Genomic DNA, 26,116 nt, shown 5'->3' on the forward strand with positions numbered 1-26,116 from the left:
CTCCATTGTCCTGTAACAAATGAAGGTTATCAGATCTTTATGATGTTTTTATTCTAGCTTAGGGCAACCTCATCAGTATCATCTTCTGCTGTCGGTATAGCTGTCTTTTACGACATGCTTACCGCTGGGCTGAAGGCTGTGTTAGTTTATTTAGGTAAAACGGCACTTAAAAAAAAAAAAAAGGCCTACGGCTTGCCTGCTCCATTTTAGATGGTAATTTCTTCCTCAGCTGCCACTGTTTCAGTGTGAGGTATATAAAACAGCCTCCTCTTTAACCATCTTGTAGATAATTTAAGGCACCATTATACCTGCCACATCTGGCCCCAGATGGGTGCTGATTCCATTCGTGGCTCTCAGAGCACGTACTGAGCCCACCCCCATCTCTACCACTCCCTGCAGCACAGAAAACACCAGCACCTGTCCACGGCACAGACACTCAGTTCTCCGCAAACACAAATGCTCAGGAGAGCCAGGAAGGAAGGGGAGAAGGGAGGACGTGTCATGTTTTCTGTTAGCTTTGCTCCAATTTCCTTTAAGGTTGGGTCCAGGAGCCCATACCTATTCCCGGACTGTGCTTCCCCAGACTGAAGGGATGGTTTTTGAATGGGTCTCCTGTGGGGACATTCCTGTGCGGGGAACACTGGTGCCCAGCGTCACTGCCCCAGAAAGTGGGATGCAGGGCACTCCGACAGGAGGTGTGGAGAGCAGTTTGGTAAGATGGAGTGAAGCTGAACCATGGGGGAGTGTTTGAAGATTTATCCCCTGACCCCCCAACTTCCAGGAAACATCCTGTCACCCAGCTGAGCCCCCAACCCCCTGGCCTCCATGCTGAATCAGAGAAGTGATGCAGAAGGACAGAAAGACACTGTTAGATGGAGGGGGAGGAAAAGGATGAGGGAGAGAGGTTACCCCATGTATATACTACAGAGTTTAAAGAGATGGTGGAAGGGTAAATATCTCAGGGGCTGTTGAGAGGATCTGGTGATTAGAGAGAGAAAAAGGGCTGGGGCGCCTGGGTGGCCCAGTTGGTTAAGCATCCGACTTCGGCTCAGGTCATGATCTCATGGTTCGTGAGTTCGAGCCCTGTGTCTGGCTCTGCACTGACAGCTCAGAGCCTGGAGCCTGCTTCGGTTTCTGTGTCTCCCTCTCTCTCTCTCTCCCTGCCCCTCCCCTGCTCACACTCTGCCTGTCAGAAATGAATAAACTTTCAAAAAAATTAAAAAAAAGAGAGAGAGCAAAAGTGGTTAGATACCAAATCCTCAGTTACATAGTTCAGGAGATGCGACTAAAGGACATGGAATTTCACCTGAATTCCCTAGAAGTCTCTGACCTCTGGAATAAGGAACCCTTTGGAAACTAGACAGCAACAGGTGGAGGATGATGGAGTGAGTGAACACCCATCGAATGGTAAGTTAAATGACGATGTTCCCATTTACAGCTCCATTTTCAAGGTGACTTTTGGAAGTCTTCTCTTCTATACTTAGAATTTAGATTTAACAAATCTTTTCTAATGCTAAGTGACATCTCTGACTTGGACAAAAGCTTCAATCAACAACTAACCTGAAAATGGAGAACAGTTGTTATTTCCACTGAGATAGATGGCAGTGGGAACCCAAGATACATACTAGGACACTGTTAGCCCATCTTCGGTCATTGGTGTTTTTCCTCCCTTTTGAAAACAGCTCTGGAACGTCCTTAATCTGATGAGATTTTCTTGGCCTCTAAACAAGGATTTCTCAGTAGGCACACACAGACTATTTGATTCTGAAGTAACAAATACAAGTTTTTTGCGTTAGCTGTCCTTGAAGGCTCTCAGTCCATAAAGCTTGTCAATTCTAATTTGCTTTGAGTGACCTGAGATAGAAAGGAAGTGTGGTAGAAACCCTTTGGGCTTTTAGCAACCCAAGCGCAGTCGCTCATTCAAACTGGAACGCTTACAGCTTGTTTCTTGCACGCACTAACAGGCCTTCTTCATCAGGAACCTATTTTTCAGATGAAAGTCAAAACATGAATTGTTGACATCCTTTGAAAAAGGCAACCAGCTAAGATATTATGGCTCACTGAGGAAAAACTTGATTGCTCAACATTGTGCCAGTTTTCCAGTCATTTTTAAGTGGAATAAACCCATTAATGTAATCACATGAAGCAGAGAGAGAAGAGGTTCCAAATTAGTGGTAGTTATGCAAACGTACTTCCTATTTCAATAAAAGGTATTATGTAGAAAAAAAGGGAAGTAGGGTATTCGCGCGGCGGGCATGATTGAAGCCCAGGCCAGAGTCTGCATGTCAATGAAATCTCAGCCTCCCTTTGCTGTAATAAAACAAGCTCCCATCTCTTTTTAAGGTAAAGTGTTTGTTAAAGATTCATTAAAACTAATTCCATCAACAATTCGACAACAAAACCTAGTAGAGTTAAATATTTAAACTAAATCTTAAGGGCCAAAAGGGAGTATTTGCAGTTTAATACAGAAATAAATACCACCTGACATACCAGTTGCTTTCATTAGTTTGTTTCAGCTCTGGTGCTTCTAATGGAATTTAATTAAATTGATTTGGATACTTAAAGGTACAGTAAACACGGAGAAGCTTCTTCTGTAGTACAGATTTCCCCCTCTATCCAAAAGTTCACTTGATGCCATTTTTCCCTTATGAAGGACTTACCTTAGAACCTGTTTTCACTAAATGGAAGAAATCCAGAGAGGATTTCTGCTTTTATGAAATGGAAATTGCTGCTTCACTTTACACGATTTCAGTTTACAAAAGGTTTTATAGGAGCACTCTACTTTTGGATAGTGGGGGAAACCCGTACCATCTTTTTTCAAAGCAAATACCAAGTAAATCTATTTCAGGAATTCAATTTACTGCCATGGGTCTAATTCTGAAGAATCAAGATGACTGAGAAGACTCAACAGGCTGGAAAGAAATTTATAGAATTTGGTCAAAGAAAGCGTGCCATTGTTAACGACCAGTAGTTAACTGGTACCAACAGAATGCAGGAAAAACGCTCAGAAAATTGAAATAAGACCAGTTCAGTTCTTTTGTTTCCCTGGTGTCCCTTCTGAGGCCTTAAAACAAAGACCTGAGGTGGATGATCTTTAACAATGCCCTCTGTGTTCCAGTTCGTGCTGCAAAATTAAATTCGGGGTGAACTGAAGAAAGTCCAGTGTTTGACAAATTCAAATGTCTCATTTCTAGTGCGCCCCATTCTGACATCTGAAAAGTCAAGTCATTTACATCTGTACTCATCAGTGATCAGAAGTTCAAAGCTCAGTCCGGGTCCCAACCTTGATGTCTTCCCATCCCCCCCCTACTGAAACGTGCTACAGACCGTGGACATGGAAGCAGGGTCACTGAACGCGTCCTCTGCTAAGCTTCAGCTCTAGAGTGGGGACATTGCTGGGTTTATTTAGTAAACATTAATAAGTGCCTGGGACTGTTCTGGGCACAGGGGCTAGAACAGAGGGAGGTAGCAATGGCTCCTGAGGGGGAGATAGAGGGGAGATGGACATTTAAGATATGATCACATCACATTACTTTTCTGGTAAGAGCCATGAAGAAAAAGTACAAGTAATTATAAGGGTTCTTTACTAGCCTTGGAGGGTTGGAGAGAGTCAGGGAGATTTCCTTGAGGAAGTGACCATTAAAATGAGATGGAAATAGACAGGCTTGGTGGGAGAGGAGAAAAGGCATGTTTTGCTGAGGAATGAACCTATGCCCATGCAGTGCAAAAGCCCTGAGGTGGGCACAGCTTTGTGCCTGTAAGGAAGAGCACAGACAGGAACTAGGAGGCCAGAGTAGCTGCAAGTGACTGAGAAAAGGTAGAGGGAGGTGAGCTTGGAGAGACGAGTAAGGCTTTCTCTTGAGAGATACTGGAAGCTACTGATGAGTTTTAAATCAGGACACTGAAAAGGCTAGAACTGGATTTATAAAAGTGTATTCTGAATGCTTAATGGACAACAGGCTGAAGATGGTAAAGTAGATTCCACAAAACCAATCAGGCAGCAACTGGACCAGGACTAGCGGTCCACCATGATGGTGATGGAGGTAACGATGGGAGAGGTAGCTGGACTTGAGAGATATTTAGAAAATAGACCCTGTAGGGCTTGGTGGAAAGTACAGTGGAGATAAGGAAGAAAGAGGTACACTGAGATAACTCCCGGACTTCTGAAAAGAACAACCAAGTGGGTGCTCTTTACTGAGATGGGCGACAATGGAAGAACAGATTTGGGGGAGATATGGAGAGCGGCTTGTTGGATGTGTGGACTGTTAGAGCTTGTGATCTACTGAAGTCGAGATGTCACATGGTCATTGTGTATATAGGCTTGAGTTTAGGAGTGAAGACCATGTAGAGAAATAAATGTAGATGCCATTGGCATTCAAATGTATTTTTAACACACGGGAGCAGATGAGCTCATCTATAATGGAAGGAATAGGGAGAAAAGCAAAGATGCCTCAGGGAAGACCAGGGGCCCGCACAAAAGACTGAGTGGGAGTGCCTTGGGAGGTCAGAGAAAAACCAGGCAGGAAGGAGTGGGGGCAGAGAAGCCCAGAGGAGATCATGCAAAGAAGGAGGAGATGGTCAGGACTACTAATCGCTCATCCAAATCCATTTCCTTTTGTTCCTGGACACACACCAAACCCCCATGTTCCAGCTTGCCTTGCAGCTTCCTATGGCTGTGTGATGGGGATCTAGCCCATTGAGGGCAGAGGGATGGGGATGTGCCATTGCTAGTATGGTGGCAGGTCTTACAGCCTTACACATGGTAGGACTCTGGGCTCCGGGCTCCTGAACGTCCACAAAGAGAAGAGCTGATCTGCCCACGTGAACACCTGTCCAGAATGGTTGCAGGAACAGGAAAATAAACTTCTATCAAGTTGTATCATTGGACGTTTAGGTTTGCTTGGCTCAGCTGGAAGCCTTCCCTGATGAACATGGACAGTGGAACTGGTTGAACACTGTGATCAGGAGCAATTTCAAGAGAGGCATGAGGACAGACGTCATGTCAGATTTTGGGGGTGAGAGCCTAACACAGAAAGTGAGAAAGCAGGCACGATACATGAACTCCAAACCTTCTAGAAACGTGACTGTGAGGGTGGGAAATGTGAGGACAGGAAGTGATGAGGCAGAAGATGGAGGAGGATGGGCAGGAGAGGACATTTCTTGTTTTTAAGACAGAAGTACAGAGAGAATGTGTCCCCACAGAGGAGGAATGATGATTGGGAGAGGCGGAAGAAACAAGAGGAAAATCAACAGAGTAAGGTTCTCACTCAAAGAAGATGTAATAGGAAGCATGGATATTAAGTAAGAAAAACATATTTTGGAATAGGACTCAAGAAAGAGAAGCATAAAATAAAGCAAGCAAGAAATCACGGCTGAAGTGCCATGGTGTATTTGGAAAAGTTAATCCAATAGGTAGATATTTACTTCTGTATTTCCACTACGTACAACAGAGCTTGGGCTAGAGTGGGGACTCAATAAACATGTGTTGGATGAATGAATGAAGTAACTAGGGATGGCCATTTGCTAATAGGATTATGACGATGGCTCCAAGAGAATCACATGTCGTTAAACAAGAAGGGAGAGATGATGGGGGTGTTACAGTACAGACTGGTGCCGAGAAAAAAGCAATTGATGTGTATTTTATATTTTTGATATTGCCTATTTCAGCTTCATCACAGGGGGCTGCTGACAGCCTGTCAGGAGCACCGTGCTACAACAGAACAAGGAGCAACAACAGGAAATGTCTGAGGTGTATCCACACCCCATGACCTCCACACTTCTTCCCTGGGGTGCAGCCAATATACCTTGCACTGCTCAAGTGACAAGAAGTGTCTGAAAAGTTACTGTCCTTCCTCATTCCCCACTGAACTGGTCTCTCTGCATGGACCAAGGATTCATGGACACGAGACAGTCTTCATAATTGAAGCCAACTGGAAATTATTGTAGGAGGATTTTCAATTTAATGAAAGCACTGGGGGATCTTCTGAAGAATGTGGTTTTTGTCAATACTGGCCACCAATACCAAAAGGCCATTGGTGTTAGCCCATCTCATGTGAATGTGGTGGGCGTAAGCATCTCAGTAGCCTTCTCTTTCATTTTCCCACTTTGCAATAGAAACTCTGTTTTTTGGTTAGCCTCGTTCTCAGCTCCCCTGCAGGGAGGTATGGCCATGTGACTAAGACCTGGGAATACTGAAGCTATGCCCTCCTCTTCTCTCTTCCTCTCCAGCTGCTTGGAATGTGGACACAGTGCTAGCCAATGGTGGAGAATGAACAGAGACAGTGAATACTGATAGAAGGAACCAGAAGCCCTGGTCTGGGAGGTGTGGTGTCAGACCAGGACTGTTACACTCTTATGCGAGACAAAAGACAAAACACGGTCTTCAGGGTTAGCATGTCTCAGGTCCAGAATCTACAAGATCAGGCTGAGAATTCACTAGACGGCACAGAGCTTGCAAGTGGGGAGAGCTTCCTTGGAGATGGTTGATGGGCTGGGCGTTCCCCACTTTCTCTCTCCTGAAGCCTGGGGAGCGAACTACCCATTCAGCATGACCGTGGACGCTCTGGAGGGCGGAGTTTGCAGGGACTGGTGTCTTCAGCAGATACACAGACTCAGCGGCAGAGATGGACTGATCATGGAGCTCCAACAGCTTAGATCCCAGGCCTATCCACTGCCTGAGCCCCTTCCAAGACCTGTCCAGAAATGTATATTCGCAAAGCCTACGCTTCTTCTGAATCCAGACTTCCAAAACTACCTATGCTACAGAGGCAGAAAACCTGCACCCACCCTGACTTATGTGCAGTAGAGCAGGGGAATCCTGAGGCTGATGGAGAAATCAGAAGAGTTAGCTGGGGGAGGCTAGGCCCAGGCCAGGGTTCTCAGTTGCCAGTGGTTCTTCTGAGCAAACCACATCACTGCTCCCATGAGAGAAGGACCAACAACAGGCTAAAACCTCACTGGCCAGGCTGGGCTATGCTCGCCTCTCTTCTTCCTTCCCTTCCAGAGCCTGGTGGGTGGATGGGGTCGGGACAGGGGAAGGAACAGCTTAGGTGAGGGAGAGATAGGAACAGGGAAGAAACTGATCACACTCTTTCTGCTCAAGCAATTAAGGCTCTCATAGACATAAATAACATCATCCCAACTGCTGTCATCCACTAAAAAACAGCAGATAAGGTTCAGCTAATTGCTTAAAGAAACAAGAATGGTTGTAGACTCACATTAAACTTAAGGGAATTTTCTTGTTCCTGATTCGATCCTTTTTCCCTGCCTTTGGTCTCTGGGGTATTTTTGCGGGTTTTGATTTAAAATGTTATGGGTAATGCCTCGTGGAAGAGTGGAGGCACAGAGGAAACGTTCAGTTTGGGCGCCGCTCTGCAGGATTTCCCGACGTGGACATCCATCCCAGCAATAGCTATAACTTAGTCACTTCTTGTTTAGCAACTGCCATGTGCATCGATTTCCACTTTTGCACAATTGATTTTTGCTTCTCTTCCCATTTGTGCCTTTGTTTTTGGACAGATATCATATGATGAGTGTCTGAGAAGTGTCTCAGAGAGGTCAGGGGACCTCATGAAGAAAGACCTTATTTGTCAATATAAACGTCAACAAGCAAACGCCCGGATTTATGGAGGAGACAGTATCATAGCTGAGTTTAACCTCCGCCTGTTTGTTTCTTACCCCAACTTGACATCAAGTGATTTAGAAAAGAAAGAACCTGAGGAGTTGCGATTATAAGTCTTGAGGATACTGGGCTTGGGTTGTTCTAGAAACTGGCTGAAGTCCTTATGTCCTTCCAGTCATCTCTTGAAGAATTTTTCCGTCACATTAGAAAGTTTAATAAATTCCTTGATAAAATGACAGCTCTACATTCAGTAGTTTAATTTATGTCTATAAAGGATTTACTGCTTTCCCATCAACATCTCAGATACTCGCAAAGCAAAAATCTACTAATTTTCAAAATGGCAACATGTGAAGGCCCTTCTTACCGTAAAGCTTAAAGATCAAAATTTTGAAATTTTGACACTGTTGTGTTTTTTTCTTGACAATATTTCAAAACCGCTTTCCAGTTCTCACTGGGATCCAGTACTGATTTAAAAATTTTTTTTTCATGTTTATTTATTTTGAGAGAGAGAGAGAGATAGAGTGTGAGTGGGGGAGGGGCAGAGAGAGAGGGAGACACAGAATCCAAAGCGGGCTCCGTGCTCCGAGCTGTCAGCGCAGAGCCTGACGTGGGGCTCGAACTCATGAACCGCGAGTTCAAGACCTGGCCGAAGTTGGACACTTAACCGACTGAGCCACCCACGCGTCCCTCCAGTACTGATTTTTTCAATGTCTAGCAGGCGAGGATGACGAGTCCATGACTCCCGTTTGTGGCAGAGGGACCATGGGCTCGTCTGTGCATTGTGGCCTCCCCAAAGCAGTGAAAAACCACACAAGGGCTGTGTCCACTCTCTCATCCTCTATGGTCTGGACATTGGAGGAAATCTGCAGGCATCCCTCACCCATCTATAATTACTTATTGATTTCTTGTTTTGTGAGTGCAGTGATGGCAAGAGCCAATGAAATGAACACGGCAGCAGTAAGAAAAGGGAGCCCCTGTGTGAGACGGGCCGTGAAGGGCATGACTCCAATCCTCCCTAAGCTCATTAGTCACTGGCTGAATGGTGCGCACAACCTGAGAGTCTATCTTCCCGACAATAAAAGGAAGGACATTTAAAGATTCGTTTTATGTTCTGCTTCTCTCATCCCAACGGCAAGAATGAATACAATATCTCTATCCAGAGAAACACGACTTTACTCGGTTTCAAGCACAAACAATTTGGCATTCTGGGAGACACCAGCTCATTGTGAAAGATAACTGATGTTTCTGGGTGGGGGCCACGATAGGAGTACAGCTGCGAGAACACTGGGCAGTGAATATTAGTGGAAAGAATCAGTCTGGTTTCTAACCCAGATGATTGTCAACACGAGGGCGATTCTGACGTCTGATCTGGCTTTGATTTGACTCTTGCATTTATGGACCAGGGATTTTAATTCACTCTTGGACAGGTTGAGTGGATGCTGTTCTCTCTGGAGCCCTTCGAATTTCTTAGAGCAAACTAACAAGGCTCGGTATCATAAGCTAAACACTGTGACCCCCTCCTTGACAATAGGGACTGTTCTCTCCCTTTCCACAGTCTGTTTTAAGAGCCCAGCGTGTTTTCTAAGCAGGAAGTCCAGGAGAAGCAAAGCAATGCAAGAACAAAGGTACGTTTCCCTCATTCCTGATCCTTTTCTTTCTGCAACCGATACTCAGAGGCATTTTCGCTGTGGTGCCCTGAGCCTGCCTGCAACGTCTGCTCCATCTCAGGATATATCTGTGCCTCAGAAGACGGAGCGGGCCCACTGTGCCTGGAGGGCCATGATTTCTCATTGAGTGATCACCCGAGGAGGGTCCCCCTGGCATCACACGATGGCCTGGGGTGACTGCAGGTTGCCAGTGAAGCTTTTCTTGGGACCCTCTGGGGTCATCTTTGTGGGGCACAGTGGCCTTACCAGCTGAGTGCCACTGAGACCCAGAGACCAGCACGTGGCCTGGAGGTACAGAGAGACAGAAATAACAAAGAGCTGCGGTGCTGAGCTGGAGATCTAGGAATGAGTCCCGCGCAAGACAGATGCCGTGGCAGGTGGCAGGGAACCTCCTGGCCGGCAACCTGACCGAGGGGCCAACCGCAACGAAGGGGGGGAACAACAGCCAGTGAAACCTTCAGGCTTGCTCCTTGGAATCCTTATTAAGAGGTCATTTTGCCCTAACATGAGCGCGAGCATTGATGACCTCGTTTGCACTTTTACTGACTGAATACTAACGTAGAACCGTTTAACTATGATGGAAGAAAGATTTGGATCCAAAGCCTAAAAACAATGTGCTAAATCTGGTTCACATCTGAGTGCCAGCGATAAGCAAGCCTACATTTTCAGTGACTGCTGGGTACAGAACACTTTAAGGCAAAACAGGCCACGGACATTTTAAAACCCAATCCTGTTACTGAATTTGTGTTCAGGAATTTGTGCTCATGAAGACCAATAAAACAATGATCTGTACCAGCTAGGAAGGAGATAAATGCCAATTTTCCATGTCATTAAGCCGAGGGTTGCATACAAAGCCTTCAGACACTGGCAGCCAAGAGGGGAAATCTAGAAGTTTGGAGAACAGAGTAATCAAAGTAGTTCAAGTAAACTAAGAACCTCAAGTTTAAAAAAAGTGGAGCCATCTGCTTTAATTTTGCCCGAGGGATAGACTGGATGTATTCATTTTCTTCCTTCCGATTTTCTAGCACATAGTAGTGCAGCCTCTTTCAGGCAGTGTTTGCTCATTTTGCATGTAATTCAGGATTTTGCTCTTTAGGAGTTGGTATTTTTTTAATGTTTATTTATTTTTGAGAGAGAGAGAGAGAGAGAGGGAGAGATAGAGCATGAGCCGAGGAGGGGCAGGGAGAGAGAAGGAGACACGGAATCCGAAGCAAGCTCCAGGCTCTGAGCTGTCAGCACAGAGCCCGATGCGGGGCTCGAACCCATGAACCGTGAGATCATGACCTCAGCTAAAGTCGGACGCTTAATCAACTGAGCCACCCAGGCGCCCCAGGGGTTGATATTTTAATTGTACTAGAGTCAGAGGCAAGTTTCATTGCCATTTCTATTAAGAAATGACTTGTGATATAAGTTCACAATGCAAATCCTTCCACAATTAATATTTGAACCAAGCAAGAAAACTGTTTTCTATAAAAGTACAAATAAATCTGGGGCACCTGGGTGGCTCAGTTGGTTAAACATCCAACTCTTGGTTTCAGCTCAGGTCATGATCTCATGGTTTGTGGGACTGAGCCCTGTGCTGGGCTCTGCACTGACAGTGTGGAGCCTGCTTGGGATTCTCCTCCTCCCTCTCCCTCTCCCCTTCCCCACTCGTGCTTTCTCTCTCTCTTTCTCTCTCTCAAAATAAATAAACATTTTTTTTAAAAGTACAAAAAAATCTTTTTAGATATTAAATATTATGGCACCTTCTGCTGCAACCTTTTTAGCTGTAAGCTCAAACTATTCATAATGCTTAGAAGTTTGAATTAAAAAATTTTTATTCATTCAAATGGAAATACCTTCCAGTTATTTGAAATTATAAGGAATGGCCTTAATTCAGCCCTGGAGAAGAGGTCAGAAGGATGACTTTCAGGGTAGGTGATACAGAAAATGTAGGACAAATGAAGAAGATTAGGTGGGCAAGTGGGGTGGTGGGGCATGGACTGTGGAAGGGCTTTGGAGGGTGGGGAGAGAAGGAGGGAAAGTGACCTGGGGACACAGGAGTTCAGTATAGCTGGTGGCTACATGTAGGCAGAAGGCCAGGGTTGAGCTGGGGAGCTAGGCTGAGGCTGCTCCTAAAAGGTCTCGACGCCTGAACTAAGATGTTTGGACTCCATCCCGAGGCAATGGGAGCCACTGGAAGGTATGGCGCCCAAGAGTCACTTAGTCAAAGTTGCTTTCTAGAAAGTCTGCCCTGCTCGCCCTTTGGAGAATGGCCTGGAGAGGAGGCAGCCCGAGGGTGGAGAACCCAGTTACAGGTCTGTGGCAATCATCCAGAAGAAAGAAGCCAGCCGTCTCACGGTCATGACCACAGGAAGAAGCAGACGGAAGCAGAAGCGTGGGGCTTTCTGGTGGGATGGATGCAGACACGTGAAGGAGAGGAGAGAGCCAGCGATGGTTCCTGGGTATGGGCTTAGGTGAGGGAGGATGTAGGACGAGGAGTCAAACCCAGGAGGGTAGGTCAGTTTGAGATCCAGTTTTGTTTGAGGCATCTGAGTAGGTTATCTGGCAGGTGGCCAGATGTACAGACAGACAGACTCGGAAGAGCCCTACATGTGGGCGGTAACTGAAGCCCAGGAAAGAGTCCAGACACCAGGAAGAGGCTGTGCATGAGATAAGAAAGATCTAGACACAGGGGTGCCTGGGTGGCTCAGCGCTTAAGTGTCCGACTTCGGCTCAGGCCATGATCTCGCTGTTCATGAGTTCAAGGCCCGCGTCGGGCTCTGTGCTGATGGCTTAGAGCCTGGAGCCTGCTTCGGATTCTGTGTCTCCCTCTCTCTCTGCCCCTCCCCTGCTCATGCTCTGTCTCTCTCTGTCTCTCAAAAATAAATAAACACTGAAAAAATTTGTTTCAAATAAATTAAAAAAAAGAAAGAAAGATGTAGACACACACCCAGGGGACATCACATTCAAGCATGAACAAGAAGACGAGCCCAAAAATGATGAAGAAGCAGCAATCAGACAACTCGAGGTGACTTAGGGGACAGTGATGTCATAGGAGTCACCAGAAGAATATTTCTGTGAGTGATGCTGTTTTACGACATCATTTTCAGACTGGAAAACACACAGGATCACAGCAGGGCCCCTTGTCAGGGAAACGTGGCATGCTATTTACTAAGTCAGGGCTTGAGCTCATGTCTTCTTTTTGCCGTCCTAGATTCCACCATCCTCTATGTAATGTTAGTCTTCAGTACATGTGACCTGCACACACACGGGTTGACACTAAATAAAATAACAGCCTTCACTTCCCTTCTAAAACCATGGCAACTTACATTGTCATTAATGGCCTCCCTGTAAAGCCCCGTGTAACCTGGTTTACTTATACCCTTAGAGTGCAAGCTGGGGCACTAGAGAGGCATCTAGGGGCCAGGAGGAGAGAGGGTAGGGAAACCAAGGAGGAAGAGAGCTATGAAAATGTAGAAGCCAATAATGATCATGATGATGATGGTGATGGCCAAATGAAACCCTTGGATCCAAACATCCAGCTGCCTGTGAACAGAATGGCAGAGAGCATTTGTCAGCCAAATGGCATGAACAACGAACAATTTTAGAACTCCCATGGGCATATGACTTTCCAGTTTACAAAGCTCTTTGATGATTACTGTCCCATTGGGCACAATCAGCGATCCTACCAGGCATGTGTATCTGTGTTTACTGCACGGTTGAGAAAACCAAGGGGCGGGGTGGGACTGACAGAGAGATGCCCGCTGTCTCCATCAAAGGATGTGATGGGTCTTTTGACGCCAGACTGGAACACAAAGCAGAAGGCAAGTATCAAGGAGGCCCAGGCCTCCCAAACCTGTAGGGCCCTGAGGACATGTCCGGATGCCTAGAGAGAGCATTCCACCAGGTAGAATTGCCACAGGCCATTTTAAGAGGTTATTCACTTCTCTGGAGACTCCGCATTAGTAATGGCTGGTGATGAGTTTCAGATAAAGGCTATGAGACAACACCAGCACACCTGTGAGCATTGACAGTGAGACCTGGTGAACTGAAGGTCTGTGCGCTGTCCGTCTGCAGGAAGGCACCACAGGGCTGCCCAAAGTCAATTCCTAACTAATAGGCAGGGAGGTCTCAAGGCACTTGCCATGTCACGCTGCTGGTGAGGGGCAAGCCGCTCCTTGGATCTCTGGCCATGTGATTCTAAGCCCTGTGCTCTTTGTACTTCACCAGGTAGAAGGATGAGCCTCCCTGGCACTCACTTGCTCTTGAACCGTATGGGCAGGTGAGTGCCAGCACCAGGGAAGCCCAGTCTCACTCTCTTTCTTCCGTTTTAACTAAATTTGGAGGAATATTCTCATTTGGGGGTGCCCCCTTACAGAAAGGATCCTGACAAACTTGCACGCATGTAGAAAAAAGAGAGAGTCATGCAAAGGTCATGGAAATGCTGATATATTAGAACTGAGCATGTCTGGCCTGGGAAGGCATGACCTCGTGGAGATGGAATGACTAGCTTCAAAAACAGGAAGGCTATCGTAGAGAAGAAAAATTAGACTTTTCAGAATGGCACTGGAGGGCAGAAGTTGCTGATCAAGAGATTCTTACTTAATGCAAGTAAGAAGTTCTGAATAACCACAGCTACCCTAAAATGGAATAATATGCCTCATTAGACAGTGAATGCAATTGATATTAAATGTATTTGAACACAGGGAAATGACTACTGGAGCTTTTACTGCCTTTCTTCTTCTAGTAAAATAACCACCTTCCTCCCGCCATAAAGTTTAGCGAGGATCACGGCTGCTCGCTTTTCCCATCCTGCCTCGTTGCTGGGTACGGCCATGCGACTGAGTTCTTGGTGCGGGGATGTGAGCAGGAGTTCAGCACTTTTTGTATCCTTGCTTACAAGGACCTCACTGGTCCTCACTTCCCCTCTCTCTCTTCCTGTGTGTTGGAATGAGAGACGGCCGAGCTAGGGAACTTTGCCTACAAAGGCAAGGACAACAAGGCAAAGTACAGCAACAAGATGGCTCCTGGAATCACCTGCTGGCCCTGGGCCACCTGCCTACGGTTCCATGAGTGGGAAGTAGATACCTGTTCAGGTGAGCTTCTGAACACTTTAAAGTCTTTTTGTTAGAACAGCATAGCCTGCATCCCAACCGGTATAACTAGGTCTGGGAGATGCCGTACAGACCATTAAGGCATTATATAAGGGTCTGTAAACAATGATTTCTGTAATCGTATAACTCTATGTCTCCCCACCACCCCAATTTTGTCTCCTTTCTTCTAAAACCAGCTGTCCCGATGGTCCTTACCAGGGTCAAACATAAGCACCCCATTATGTCAGTGACCTCAATTTCCTAAAGTACCGAGGTTTGAAGAAGTCCAGAATCATTGACCTCCAGTTTGTCCTTCATGCCTATATCAAGGGTTCATTTTCTTTTCCAATACCAAACAGCCTCTGTGATGATACAGTGGATAAAGAAGTTTTAAAGTTCTGTTTGTGGTTATCCAAACTTAAGGACTGGTTAAAAAAAAAAAAGAAAAGAAAAAAGATGGTGTATGAGGCATGTGATAAAATTCTTCTGCAATTGTTGATGTTCCTTTAGGGAAAAAAAGTCCAGGCCTCACTAAAGTTGAAGGTTCAGATAATACAAATATGTTTTGGCTCACAATGTGTCAGGGACCAAACATAATTTTGTATTGGTCAAGACACCCAGCCACAAGAATATTCTGATGTATTAAATGTGTCTCTCTATGTAAAATAAAGTCATTGAGCTAATGAAATGAGACCCTGGCCTCTGTGTCTGAGCCCTGGGAGGAAATTAGCCAGTGACAGATGGACCTTTAATTCTGTCTGATAGATATGCCATTTCCATTTCTCTCTTTCTACTCATGTTTTCCTCTTACGCATAATGCCTCTACGTCTTACCTCCTAATTTATGCAAACTCCATGAATTCTTCAAGATTTTGCTCTGTACTTTTCTTAGCCCTAGTTCATCCAGTAAATTTGTAGTACATATCTCTGAAACTATTGAAGTTACTAGTAATTATTCCATATTTCATTAAATTTTTTTTTAATGTTTATTTACTTTTGAGAGACAGAGATAGAGCATGAGCGGGGGAGGGGCAGAGAGAGAGGGAGACACAGAATCCTTAGCAGGCTCCAGGCTCTGAGCCATCAGCACAGAGCCCGATGTGGGGCTCGAACCCACAAACTGTGAGATCATGACCTGAGCCGAAGTCGGACGCTCAACCGACTGAGCCACCCAGGTGCCCCATTCCATATTTCATTTTTACCCACATTAGCTACTTCCCATGTCTTATTTTTTCTCTGAAACTCTTCTTCCTTTAAGCCTACGATAGATGTTTAATAAACAGATTTGAAGCGTGGAGAATTAAAAGATACGGATCAGACATTTTTTCAATGATATGCAAATTGTCAAGGAAGAACAAAAAGGAAATCTATTTCCCCACTGATTAAAAACAATTCACAAGCATGAATGAATCTGGTCGTCTCACCAAAGGAGTTTTCAAAAAGAAAAGCTTTTGTGAACGGTGAGCTTTGCTATGATGATATTGAGCATAAAGGTCCTCATTTCATTTCACAACCGCCTAATTTGGAAATTATTAAGAACGGCTCTTTCTCCACCTTTTTAAATCATGGGTCAACTGAAAACATCACCACGGGTCAACTGAAAACATTGGCATCCGTTTCCCCAGCTCATCCTCCTTGAATGTCCTCACACGAAACACATTTTGAATCATCTTTAGCTCTTGATTTTTAGCTCCATTAAATTCCTGTCAACACATTTTTCTCCTTCATGAAAATTAAAAGACAATTACACTTTCTGGACTGTACTACCGACACAGAAAGAAACTATGATGGCAAACTTATACTAGTATTCAACAAATAACTTGTAGAGTCTCTAAAAGCAGTTCCCCTTCGATGCACATAAGTAGGGGAAGGTGTATTTCAGCAAACAAATGTTCAGGATCCAAGGGAAAGTGGAGTTTATTTGAGGCAGTCATATTTCATCGAGCTTCCGGAGCCACCGATTCAGAACGACCAGCTCCCTTCTAATTGATAGCGTGTTCTTCATGCCAAGCTGCCTGTTCAGCTGAAGGATCCTGCCCTGGGAGAGAATTCATTTGGCTCCTGGAGGAGTCCAGGAAGGAACGAAGTAGGGATTCTGGGATGTGAATTTCAAGCGAAACAAAACGTAACCCAAAACATTTGAGAGAAGGGCTTACGCTAACGTGCCAAATATTTAGAAAAGAATATAATTAATCTACAACACTCCCCTAACACTGCATTTTGCCATCTCGGTTTCAACTTAAACACACTTGCTCTTAGCAAATAGGAAAATCTTGAAAGAGAAATATATAGGCTAAACTTTGTAAACTCGAAGTGCAAAGTAATGAGAGCATAAGGGAGATAGATAGAAAGACCTTGGGGTAAGTCTACACACAGGCTCCAACTTAGTAGAACCAGTTATTAAATATTTACTCTTTTCCCACTGGCTTAGAAAAATTTCCCTCTGGCAAGATAGGTCTTGCTCTCTGTGATGTGACCTCTTGCCGCGACCTCTTGCCGCAGCCCCACATTCCCAACCCAAGAATGGCAGGCTAGGGGATGAAGGCAGCAGTGACGTTGGCTCCTCCTTCTTCTCATGCCGGTGGCCAGAGGGTGTAAGGAGGTACTCTCAGCAGTTGTTGAGGAAGCCCAGGCCCCCCACCCCAGTCTTGTTTAAGCTTTCTGAATCCCTACGGAGATCAATGCCTACACTATTCTCCCTGCGGATTAACGATGGTCTCTTCCCCCGTCCATCCACTCAAATCTATCATGGGATCATCAATCCTTTAAGCTATCCACATTTGCTGGTCCAAGAACAACAGAAACAACTTCTGAGACATATTGTTAAAAAATTCTCCCCTTCTAACCCTAAAAGGAAAAGTTATACACCCTTTATTTACCATCACTTGGAAATGAGGTAGAGAGCAAAATTTCTTGATGTGACATTTTCCCCTTATGATTTTACACTTGAAACCATTTTGGGGATGAACACCCTTGCAACATGTATGATACAAACTCCCTCCTGCCTCCTGAGAGTGTGTAGGACAAATGCCTAGCCTCTGCCTCCTGATGTGCACCCATCATTAGGAACATCAGGCCTTTCCTGCTGGGCGGTAACTCAGGGACGGTTGGGTGAGGCACACAGGGCAGGCTGTAGGGTCTTCTCCTCGTTGCTCTTGGGCTGTGACACTTCTTGGCTTCCTGAATTGCTTTTTACATTTTTTTTTTCTGTCTTCTCTCCACCATTATTGTTGATGCCTGTTTTTTCTTTTTTCTTTCTTTCTTTCTTTTCTTTTTTTTTTTTTTGGCAAAATCGCTCAGTTCATTAATTTTTAGTCTATTGTACAATATGGAAGCTCGGGAAAACAAAGTTACTTTCATTTCCATGAGACAATCTAGGGTAAGACCCTATGCATATGGGTCTGTCTAATCCAGAAGGTTCTTGGATCTTAGTGTATATTCGGGGACACTTGCTGACCCCTCTCTCCTGCTTCCTCATTGACTGTTCTGCTTTTTAGTTGTGTTTCCGTCACTTGGACTGTTGGACAAGCACTTTCCATATGTATAATGTATGTGGTTGTGACCAGATATTTTGTCTTTGGGCTCAGGGTCTGTGTGAACCAGGGACCAAGAAGGTCAAGCAAATCTTACCTTTTTGTAGAGACTCCTCAGATCTCGGTACTGCCACATGCTGTTTAGGACCTGAGATGCGGCCTTGACCACTTTTGGAGAGTGTCTGATAGAGAGAAGACACGTAAGATGGTAAAAGTGGGGAAGCTGGGTTTCAGACTGACACTGACTCATCAGGATCCAGCGTTTACAGAAAAAAAACCACATCCGTATGGCTTCCCGGCTCTTTCCCTCCCACCCCTGGGAGTGCAAGGGATGGTCCACCAGTCTCCAACCTTCCTCTCATCGGCACACCCACGAGGGCAAGAGATAGGAACACAGTCAGTTTGGCAAAGAATTTTCAAAATGCAAAAGGAAGAGCAGAGCCTTGAGTCTGAATGGAAATTTAGTGTTTGACTATAAAGTGGAAAAGAAAGAAGAGAAACACACCGATCGGGAAGGGCCAGATTTGGGAGTTTTAATGGCAGTGTTGTGTAATATCTGTGTAGCAGCAAGAAGAAAAAAAAATTTCATTTTCTCAGCTGAAGCTTGAGAGCATGTATAGTGTTGGTTCCGCATGCCTACGTGATTACAGGGAGCTGCTCTCCATTTGCCGATGGTACCACGCACAAGACACCGGCAGCGAAGGAAGATGTGTGTGCGTGCTCTCTCACATGTATATACAGGAAGGCATAGCATCCAGAAGTAAAGCCCTGTGTACAATTAAAGTTCCATCCTGCGGACCATTTTTTTTTGAGTCATGGCTTTAAAATCGTTATGAAGCACACAACAGCTAAATATTTCGACTTTGGGTCGGTGCCAACCTGTGTCTCCAAACAGACACGAGGTCAATAAATCTGTGTTGCTTTAATGTGATCACATTCTTGGAAGTTATTTTGGCTGGTGGTGGCGGAAGCTATTAATTAATTACCTGTAGATTCTTTATTCTAATGGCCAATTCCATAAACAGTTGCACCCTCTAGTGGCTGTTAGTGCCACTGTGGCCTGTCTCAGGGGCTGGCGCATTTTTCTGTAAAGGGTCAGATAATAAATATACGCCACTCGGAGGGCCATATGGTCTTGATCACAGCTACTGAGCCCTGTGACTGTACCGCTAGAGGAGTCATAAATAATAGATCAGCGAGTGGATGTGGCTGCGTTCCAATAAAATGTTATTTACAAAAGCAGGCAGTGCAAAAGCAGGTGGGATGTGGCCCCTGGTCTGTAGATTGCTGACCCCTGGTCTATGTGTATGGTGACTCCTGGAGTCGGGCAGGACATAACCATTCATGAGGACTCCAAGGTGAACCCACCTGAAGCTGACCAGTGGGGCAGTGGCCCAAAGATTCCCAGAAGAGAAAATCTGAGTTGGGACCAAATATGCCTTTGAAATAAAATGGCTTTTGAAATAAATAGAAAGTGAGCAGATGGTTAGATGGGATGAGGTTGAGGTTGGCTAGGAGAGCCAGAGTAAGTGGAGGTTGTGAGGACATGCATTTTGTGATGGAATTATGGGATGTTAATACATGGTCAATTAAATGTCTGCTATTTTCCTGGGTCTTCAAGTTTGCGATTTAGACCAAGTAAGTTGAAGATTCCTTCATCCACTTGCTTACTGGTGACAGTAACAGTCATGCTTACTATTTTTATCGCTGAGATGAAATACAATTTTGGCTGTGTTTGAAAACACTAGTTATATCATGCGTTTTCAAAAGAAAAAAAAGTAGAGTTCTCATAAATTCAATTTTTTTCACTATGAAAGATGAAACGTATATACGTAACACATATTTTCCTTTACTAAATGCATGGTTGCTAAATGATTTCAGAATTTTTGTTAGTATCATGCGCTACATTTAATATTAGGTTCCTTTGATTTAAAGACAGAGAATTTAGAGCTTTTCATGGATACAGGTACAGGTGTGTGTTAACCTTATATAATCAATGCAGATCAAAGGTTAAATGTTATGTGTTGCTGTATTTTATCATTGTTAGCTAGATATTTGTCCACGACAACAGTTAAGCAACTCTTGAGGAACATGCATTAATATTCAGATAGTGGTAAGCTGGTCGAGACACAGCGTGCAAAAATTCTTCAGAAACAGTGTAATTTTTTTGTTTCTCCTTCTTGCTTGGGTACAAAATAGAAAAAGACTACAAATGTGTAATGAATAGCAGGTTTTAACCTTTCAATTAAAATGCCAACACATCACAGGGTCATAACATGCAAAGGTCAAAGACATATTGCTTTTTTTTTTTTTTTATACTTTAATTTTGACCCATCACTAGACTGATACCATAGCAACTTTTACTTGAAAGACTATAACTATTGATTGAAGGACTGAACAATTGAGTGTTTCTAATGTGACAAGTGATTATAACCTAAGCTGCAATACACAGTTCCTTACTGACAAGTAACGGTTGAGACTGTTAATGGCTTTTCTGTCTCATGACAAAATGCAGTGACACAGTCAACCCTATTTCCTATATAATTGTTAAATTTAGAAAAAAAACCCCAAATGTACTCTTGAAAGAGATAGATGTGACAGGATGTCCATAATGGGTGTTTAAAATGACGTGAAAAGAATAATTTAAGTTATCCAGACTTGAAAATAGTAAGTATAAGATTCCTATAAGAGTCATTGATGATTATACCACACCTGATCTTCACCAACATTGTCAAATGAGGGGTGACTGAGGATGTCCGTTGGTGCAATTCATTGTGGGTGTTGAGCACAGCTACTCAAAGCCGCAGGACCCCAGAACCCCAGTGTTGGTGGTTGTATTAGCAAAAACAATGAGTTGTACAGTTCAAACAGACTATGACTGGCAACTCACCAGTCCGACTCATTAATTGCATGGCATATTTAAATTTCTGTATATTTAGAAGTAAAACACATAAATACATAAAAATGGAGAGTCGTAGAGAGGCATGTTTTTCCACCTGTGCCTTTATGCTATCTGGAATTTACAAATCAGGTTTGAATTAAACTGATTTCTGTTAATAATTTTTAAGGACATTTTAGGGAGGGCAGATCTGTACAAATTAACCAGAGCAAACTGCTCTCCCTCCATTTTTCAATGATTAATCCCCAATTTTAAAAACTCTCCTTTCAATAAAGAATTTCTATTTTGTTAAAACTTGTCGAAGGCCTTGGGAATCACAGCGCCTAATGTCATAACAGAATCGAGTGATAAGTGGTGAGTTTAGTGTTAAGATTCAGAACAGTTCTTCTGGATTCCTTTTAAGGGCGGTGAAAAGCAGTAACCAAATTCAAGTGTAGGTGGGAGATGAGGCTATCTGCAGTTATAAAAACCTTGTTTTGATCCCCAAATTAGTCATTATATAAAAAAGAGGTAAATCACATGGAAGGACGGCTGAGATAAGCAGGAAAGTAGGGAAGATGCCTGACTCAACCCAGTTCAGTGCTGCTTATTCAACTCGTGTGTAAATCTCGACTATTAACTTTGGAAAAAAAGGGCAAGGGCTAATGAAATGAAACACATGACTTTCTTAAAAGAAATTTTCAGTCAACTCAAAGGACGGTTATGAGATCATCTATAGTGAAAGAAACTTCCCATTAACAATAATCAAGATTGGACAAGACCTATCAGGACCATTTTCTGGACTGGCATTGTGGATACACACTCTTTCATGGATGGTTTCCTGAAATGATTTTTAAGTTAGTTTCACCAAGTAATTTTCTTTGACCATAGGACTGATAAAAACACCTCTTCTCTTTAAGGCCCATTTAGTGATGTATGCTACAGTAAGGATGTTCACACAATTGGAAGAAATTAACACACGCCAGACCACCCTCAAACTCTCTGTTCTTACATTTCAGAGAAAAAAAAATCTTTGAACATCTCATGAATATGCACAAATAGGTCAGAATGTTTTGTGGACTATGGTTTTATTGTGTGTGTGTGTGTGTGTGTGTGTGTGTGCGTGTGTGTGTGTGTGTGTTTGCTTAAAAAAGCATTGACATATTAAGCTCTTAATGTTCAAAACGGGTAAGCATTTCACTTAGAGATTCCAAAGTTCTACAGAAGCTCTATGAAGAAGAAAACCATGTGGTTTCGTGTTTATGTAGAATAGCAATCTATTTTAAGTACAACATAATAACATACAATTCAAGCCAACTATCTATATGACACCATTACTGCATGAGTCCAGTGGGGCTTCTCTACTTGATATAAAAAAGTATTCGAATCCTAAGTTGTTGATTGAACCTATTTGAAGGTCTTAACCAGAAACCAGAGACTTCTTTTATTATACAATGGTAATATCCTGAATCAAATGAAATAATGAGAGAGAATTTCCAAATAGTCTCAAAGTACATCCTTTACAGCCCTTAATAATGGAAGAAAAATTATTTAGCGTTTAGTTGTGAAGAAATGGGGGGAGGCAGGGAGTGGAAAGTCAAGAAGTAGACCTTGGGTAACAAAAGGTTTACCCTCTTAATCTCATTGATTACATCGAGGGATTTCTAGGAGGCAAAATTTAATTAAGGTTTGTGAATGTTTCTGTAACATTGACAGCTTGCTGATAGACTGACACCCTGGCTTCTGAAGATATGTTTTGGTTGCATGCAGCAAGATACCATTGATTCTTAAATCAAATGGGGGACATTTCCATTTCCTGGAAGTGCGGCTGGTCAGACACAGAACCTTATCTTTCTTTATTCCGCTAGTGTAGAAGTCCTTCCTTACCACCATCCCCTCTGCAAAATTCTATTCATGCTTTAAGACTTGATTATCACGTCTTGGATACTAGGGCAGCCCCTTCCTCAGTTTTAGACTGGAAAGGACAGGCATAGTGACTTGTTAAATTAAACTATTTGCCTCAAACGCGTGGCTAGCATGGAAGGATGGCAGGTCAGCAATGAGTTCTTGGGCTCCCCACTGTGTGCTCCCTCACCCTCCTTGCATGGCTTGCTCCGTACAGCCGACGAGGGAAAGGGCACATCATGCCCTTTCCATGATGTGGATGGGTGTGGATCCATCATGAACACCCGGGCCTGCAACCACAAAGGAACAGCAACCACAAAACACTTTCACATACTCAGGTTACGCGGGTTGTCTTTTCTAGTGTATGCATGCTGGATTGTCAAATGTATCTCTCCAGTATCACGGCAGTCACCAAGACTACCAGCTAAAATCAGCTTTCACCATGGGTGGGAAGCCTGGAAACCATTTGCTCTTTGCCTCCTCTTGAATATCCAATGACATTCAACAGTGTTACCCGTAACCAATGGATGCCGCGTACACTTAGAACCAATTCTACCAATACCCATTCCACAGTGATATGAAGTCACCGTCCGACTTACTTATCTCCTTTGCTTTTGGAGATGCCAACCAACTTCTCGATGCCGCCCGCATCCCGTAAGGCCTTGGCGTTCTCCATGTTCTTGGTGATCACTTCGTGCAGGGTGCAGCAGACGGCTGTCACCGTGTCATCTGACATGGCCTTGCTCGCTGTGTTGTTGCTGTTGTTCCCACCTGGAAGCCTGTGGACGAGGTCTCGCATGGCATATTTGCCTTTGGGAGAAAAAAGTCAAGGGAAGAATTGAAATGAGGCCAGAATGGAAGACGAGGGGAGAGGCGATGGTAGGAACAGGGGAGAAAAACCGAGAACACAAGAGGCCACGTTAATGCATTATTGTCTGTTTCTCATCACTGAAAATTCTCTGTTGGGTCACTGCTCTGTTGGGCATGGGTCACTGAACCCATACAGAGAACAGTTTTTCCCTCATGGTGAGTGCATGGACTTTCTGATGGATGTGGGATAGAATTTCTGGGCAAGTTAGTCCATGACTGTAAACCTAGGCTTTTTAAACCTGTACAGCAAGAACACTAACGGTACCTATCTCACAACACTGTTGCAAAGATTAAATGAGTAAAAGTGTGTAAAGTATGTAAAACACGAGGAGTACTGAGGATGTGGGACTCTGTAGATGTGAGCTGTCAGTGGTTCTTGAAGTCAAGAAAACATATGGTATTCGAACATCACATCAAAAATACCTTGATGGGAACTACGTTGGGGCCTGAACTATTTAACAAGTCAGAGTCAAACCACAAACATATGGACAGCATGATCATATACGTAACTTCCGAGTTCTGGCCCTTATAAAACAAAGAGAAACACTCAAAGCAAGGGAGAGAGGCTTTCCAAATGATGTATAACTAGGTGTCCTTGGAACTCTGGTAACCCAATGATCCACCTGTCTCTCTGATGGGATTTATTGTCTGGTTCTACCATATAACACTTACTAATTTGACACATTCCCCTTTGTGTGAAAAACAAAGAAAATAAAATCCAACTTTGCTTCCTTAATTTGCTTCATCATTATTAATCTTGCTGCTCTCAATGATACAGGTACTTATAATGACATCTTTATGGAGTACTTTTAGTTTACAAAGCATTTTAGGCATTCCAATAACCCTGCAAGACATTAATTCATCCCACCTGCAGCTTCCAATTCTGTTCCATTAATTTACTTCTGGAACTAAGTAAATGAGTGCCTGTAGCAAAGTTGGCTGTTCTTAAATTTTTCAGATGGAATTGGCACGTGTCCAAATTAAAATCCCTTCCTTGTCTCCTATCCCCCAATTAGACATATTTAGCTAGCTCCTGAAAGCCATTTGAAATACTTTTCCTCCATACATGTCCCTAAAGGATAGCCTCTTCTGCTGTTTAATCCTCCAGTGCGAGGTGCCTGGGGTAAGGAAAGGGAACTCATGGGAGAAGGCAATGACATCTCCATTCCAGGCATTAATAAATAAAACATAGGCCCATGTCATTTTGGTATCTGCTCTTATCCTATGTTTAGGTGGCTTATTTTAGCCTGGGCCAAAAAAAAATGCTGATGTCTAAATTACTGAAATAGGAAAATGTCTTCGTTCACTTGATGGTAGCTGAGAAGTATCTGACAAAAATGGTTTGCCTGAAAACCCCCAAGCGTAGCATATTTATTTTCTAAAGACAATATCTAAAATAGTTAGGAGAAGATCCTTTGTGCATGGGCAGTTCTCTGAGCAACTTGCTGTATGTATTTATCATTAAATCACACTCGGCTCTGGCTAAGATCTTCCTTTTGCTGAGCTCAGCATGCCGGGGCTTCATCAGGTCATTAACCCCCAGAGATTATATCGTAAGGCAAATCTGAGTTCCACAGATGTGAGAAGATGGATGAATGGGGGGATGGATTAAAATTTTTCTTCCTCAGGGAAGTGATAGAGGAAGGGAACAGAAAGCTATTTCAATCACTGGGCATACAGGGGCATTCACGCTCCTGATGGAGTATGGAAGACTGTGACCTTGAACATCACTGAGGTTGAAAGCAAAAATGAAAAGAGAGAGAAGATTCGGCTGCAGCATTTTCCAGTTTTTGTTGTCACTGTCAGTTAAAAAGTTATCTCAGATAAATTTGAAGGTGTGTTTCATTTTGCATGCTTTCCAAATCCAAGAGCCGTGAATGAAATACAAGGTGTCCCCATAACATTCAGGTGACACAGGCAACTGCTTCCTCCCAGAGCAGCCTTCCCCGCTTGCCCCACGACGCTGTATAAACACTGTTTTCCATTCCATGGAGAATGATAGGAGTCACCGCCATATATTACCTACCACCACCTGTCAAGGAAACCCATTGGAATGATTTTATTTCTAGTATTTCCAATACAGTTCACTGACATTTCACTGGACAATTGGAGATTTTTCATATATCTATTTATTAGTCTATGCGGAGAGATACATTTTCGTCTAAATTTTTGACCATCCAAGTGAAGAAACAAATCAAGTAAAATCATTCCATAGAGGGGAAAACCTCTGGACAAAGTTTGTTAATCCTCTAAAGGGCATACAATTGTTTTAGCCTTCGATTATGCTTCTGAGAAAAGATGTCTTCTCATACTAGAACTTGAATCCTATCATCATGTGAAATTTGCGTAGCAAGAATAGCTGTGTGTATGTGTGTGTGTGCATGTGCGTGTGTTCAGAAACTTGGAGGCTAATTGGGTGGGGAAAAGAGAAAACAGGAGCATAGAATAATTACAGCCATAAGTGACCTTGTGTGGCAGGCTAATAACAGAAGTCCAGGGAAGGGAGACTGCACTGGGGTTACCATGGAGGGACTGACATGGCAAGTCAGCATTCAGATTTTGTTCTAT

At 43.7% G+C, this 26,116-nt stretch overlaps 1 protein-coding gene across 7 annotated transcripts in view; it reads right to left on the reverse strand.

The window, feature by feature from the left end:
- The window catches only part of CTNND2 (catenin delta 2), a 929,345-nt gene that overhangs the window by 26,388 nt on the left and 876,841 nt on the right, over positions 1 to 26,116 (reverse strand). For all 7 annotated transcript variants that reach the window (XM_053906886.1, XM_053906884.1, XM_053906885.1 and 4 more), the window contains 2 exons: positions 23,278 to 23,488; positions 17,993 to 18,077 (listed from right to left, as the gene is read on the reverse strand). In XM_053906886.1, the coding sequence (XP_053762861.1) occupies positions 17,993 to 18,077; positions 23,278 to 23,488 (296 nt within the window). The remainder of the gene's footprint in view (positions 1 to 17,992; positions 18,078 to 23,277; positions 23,489 to 26,116) is intronic.

Source organism: Panthera pardus, unplaced genomic scaffold, assembly GCF_024362965.1.
Source record: "Panthera pardus isolate Hobbes unplaced genomic scaffold, ASM2436296v1 HiC_scaffold_2, whole genome shotgun sequence".
Lineage (NCBI taxonomy): Eukaryota > Metazoa > Chordata > Mammalia > Carnivora > Felidae > Panthera > Panthera pardus.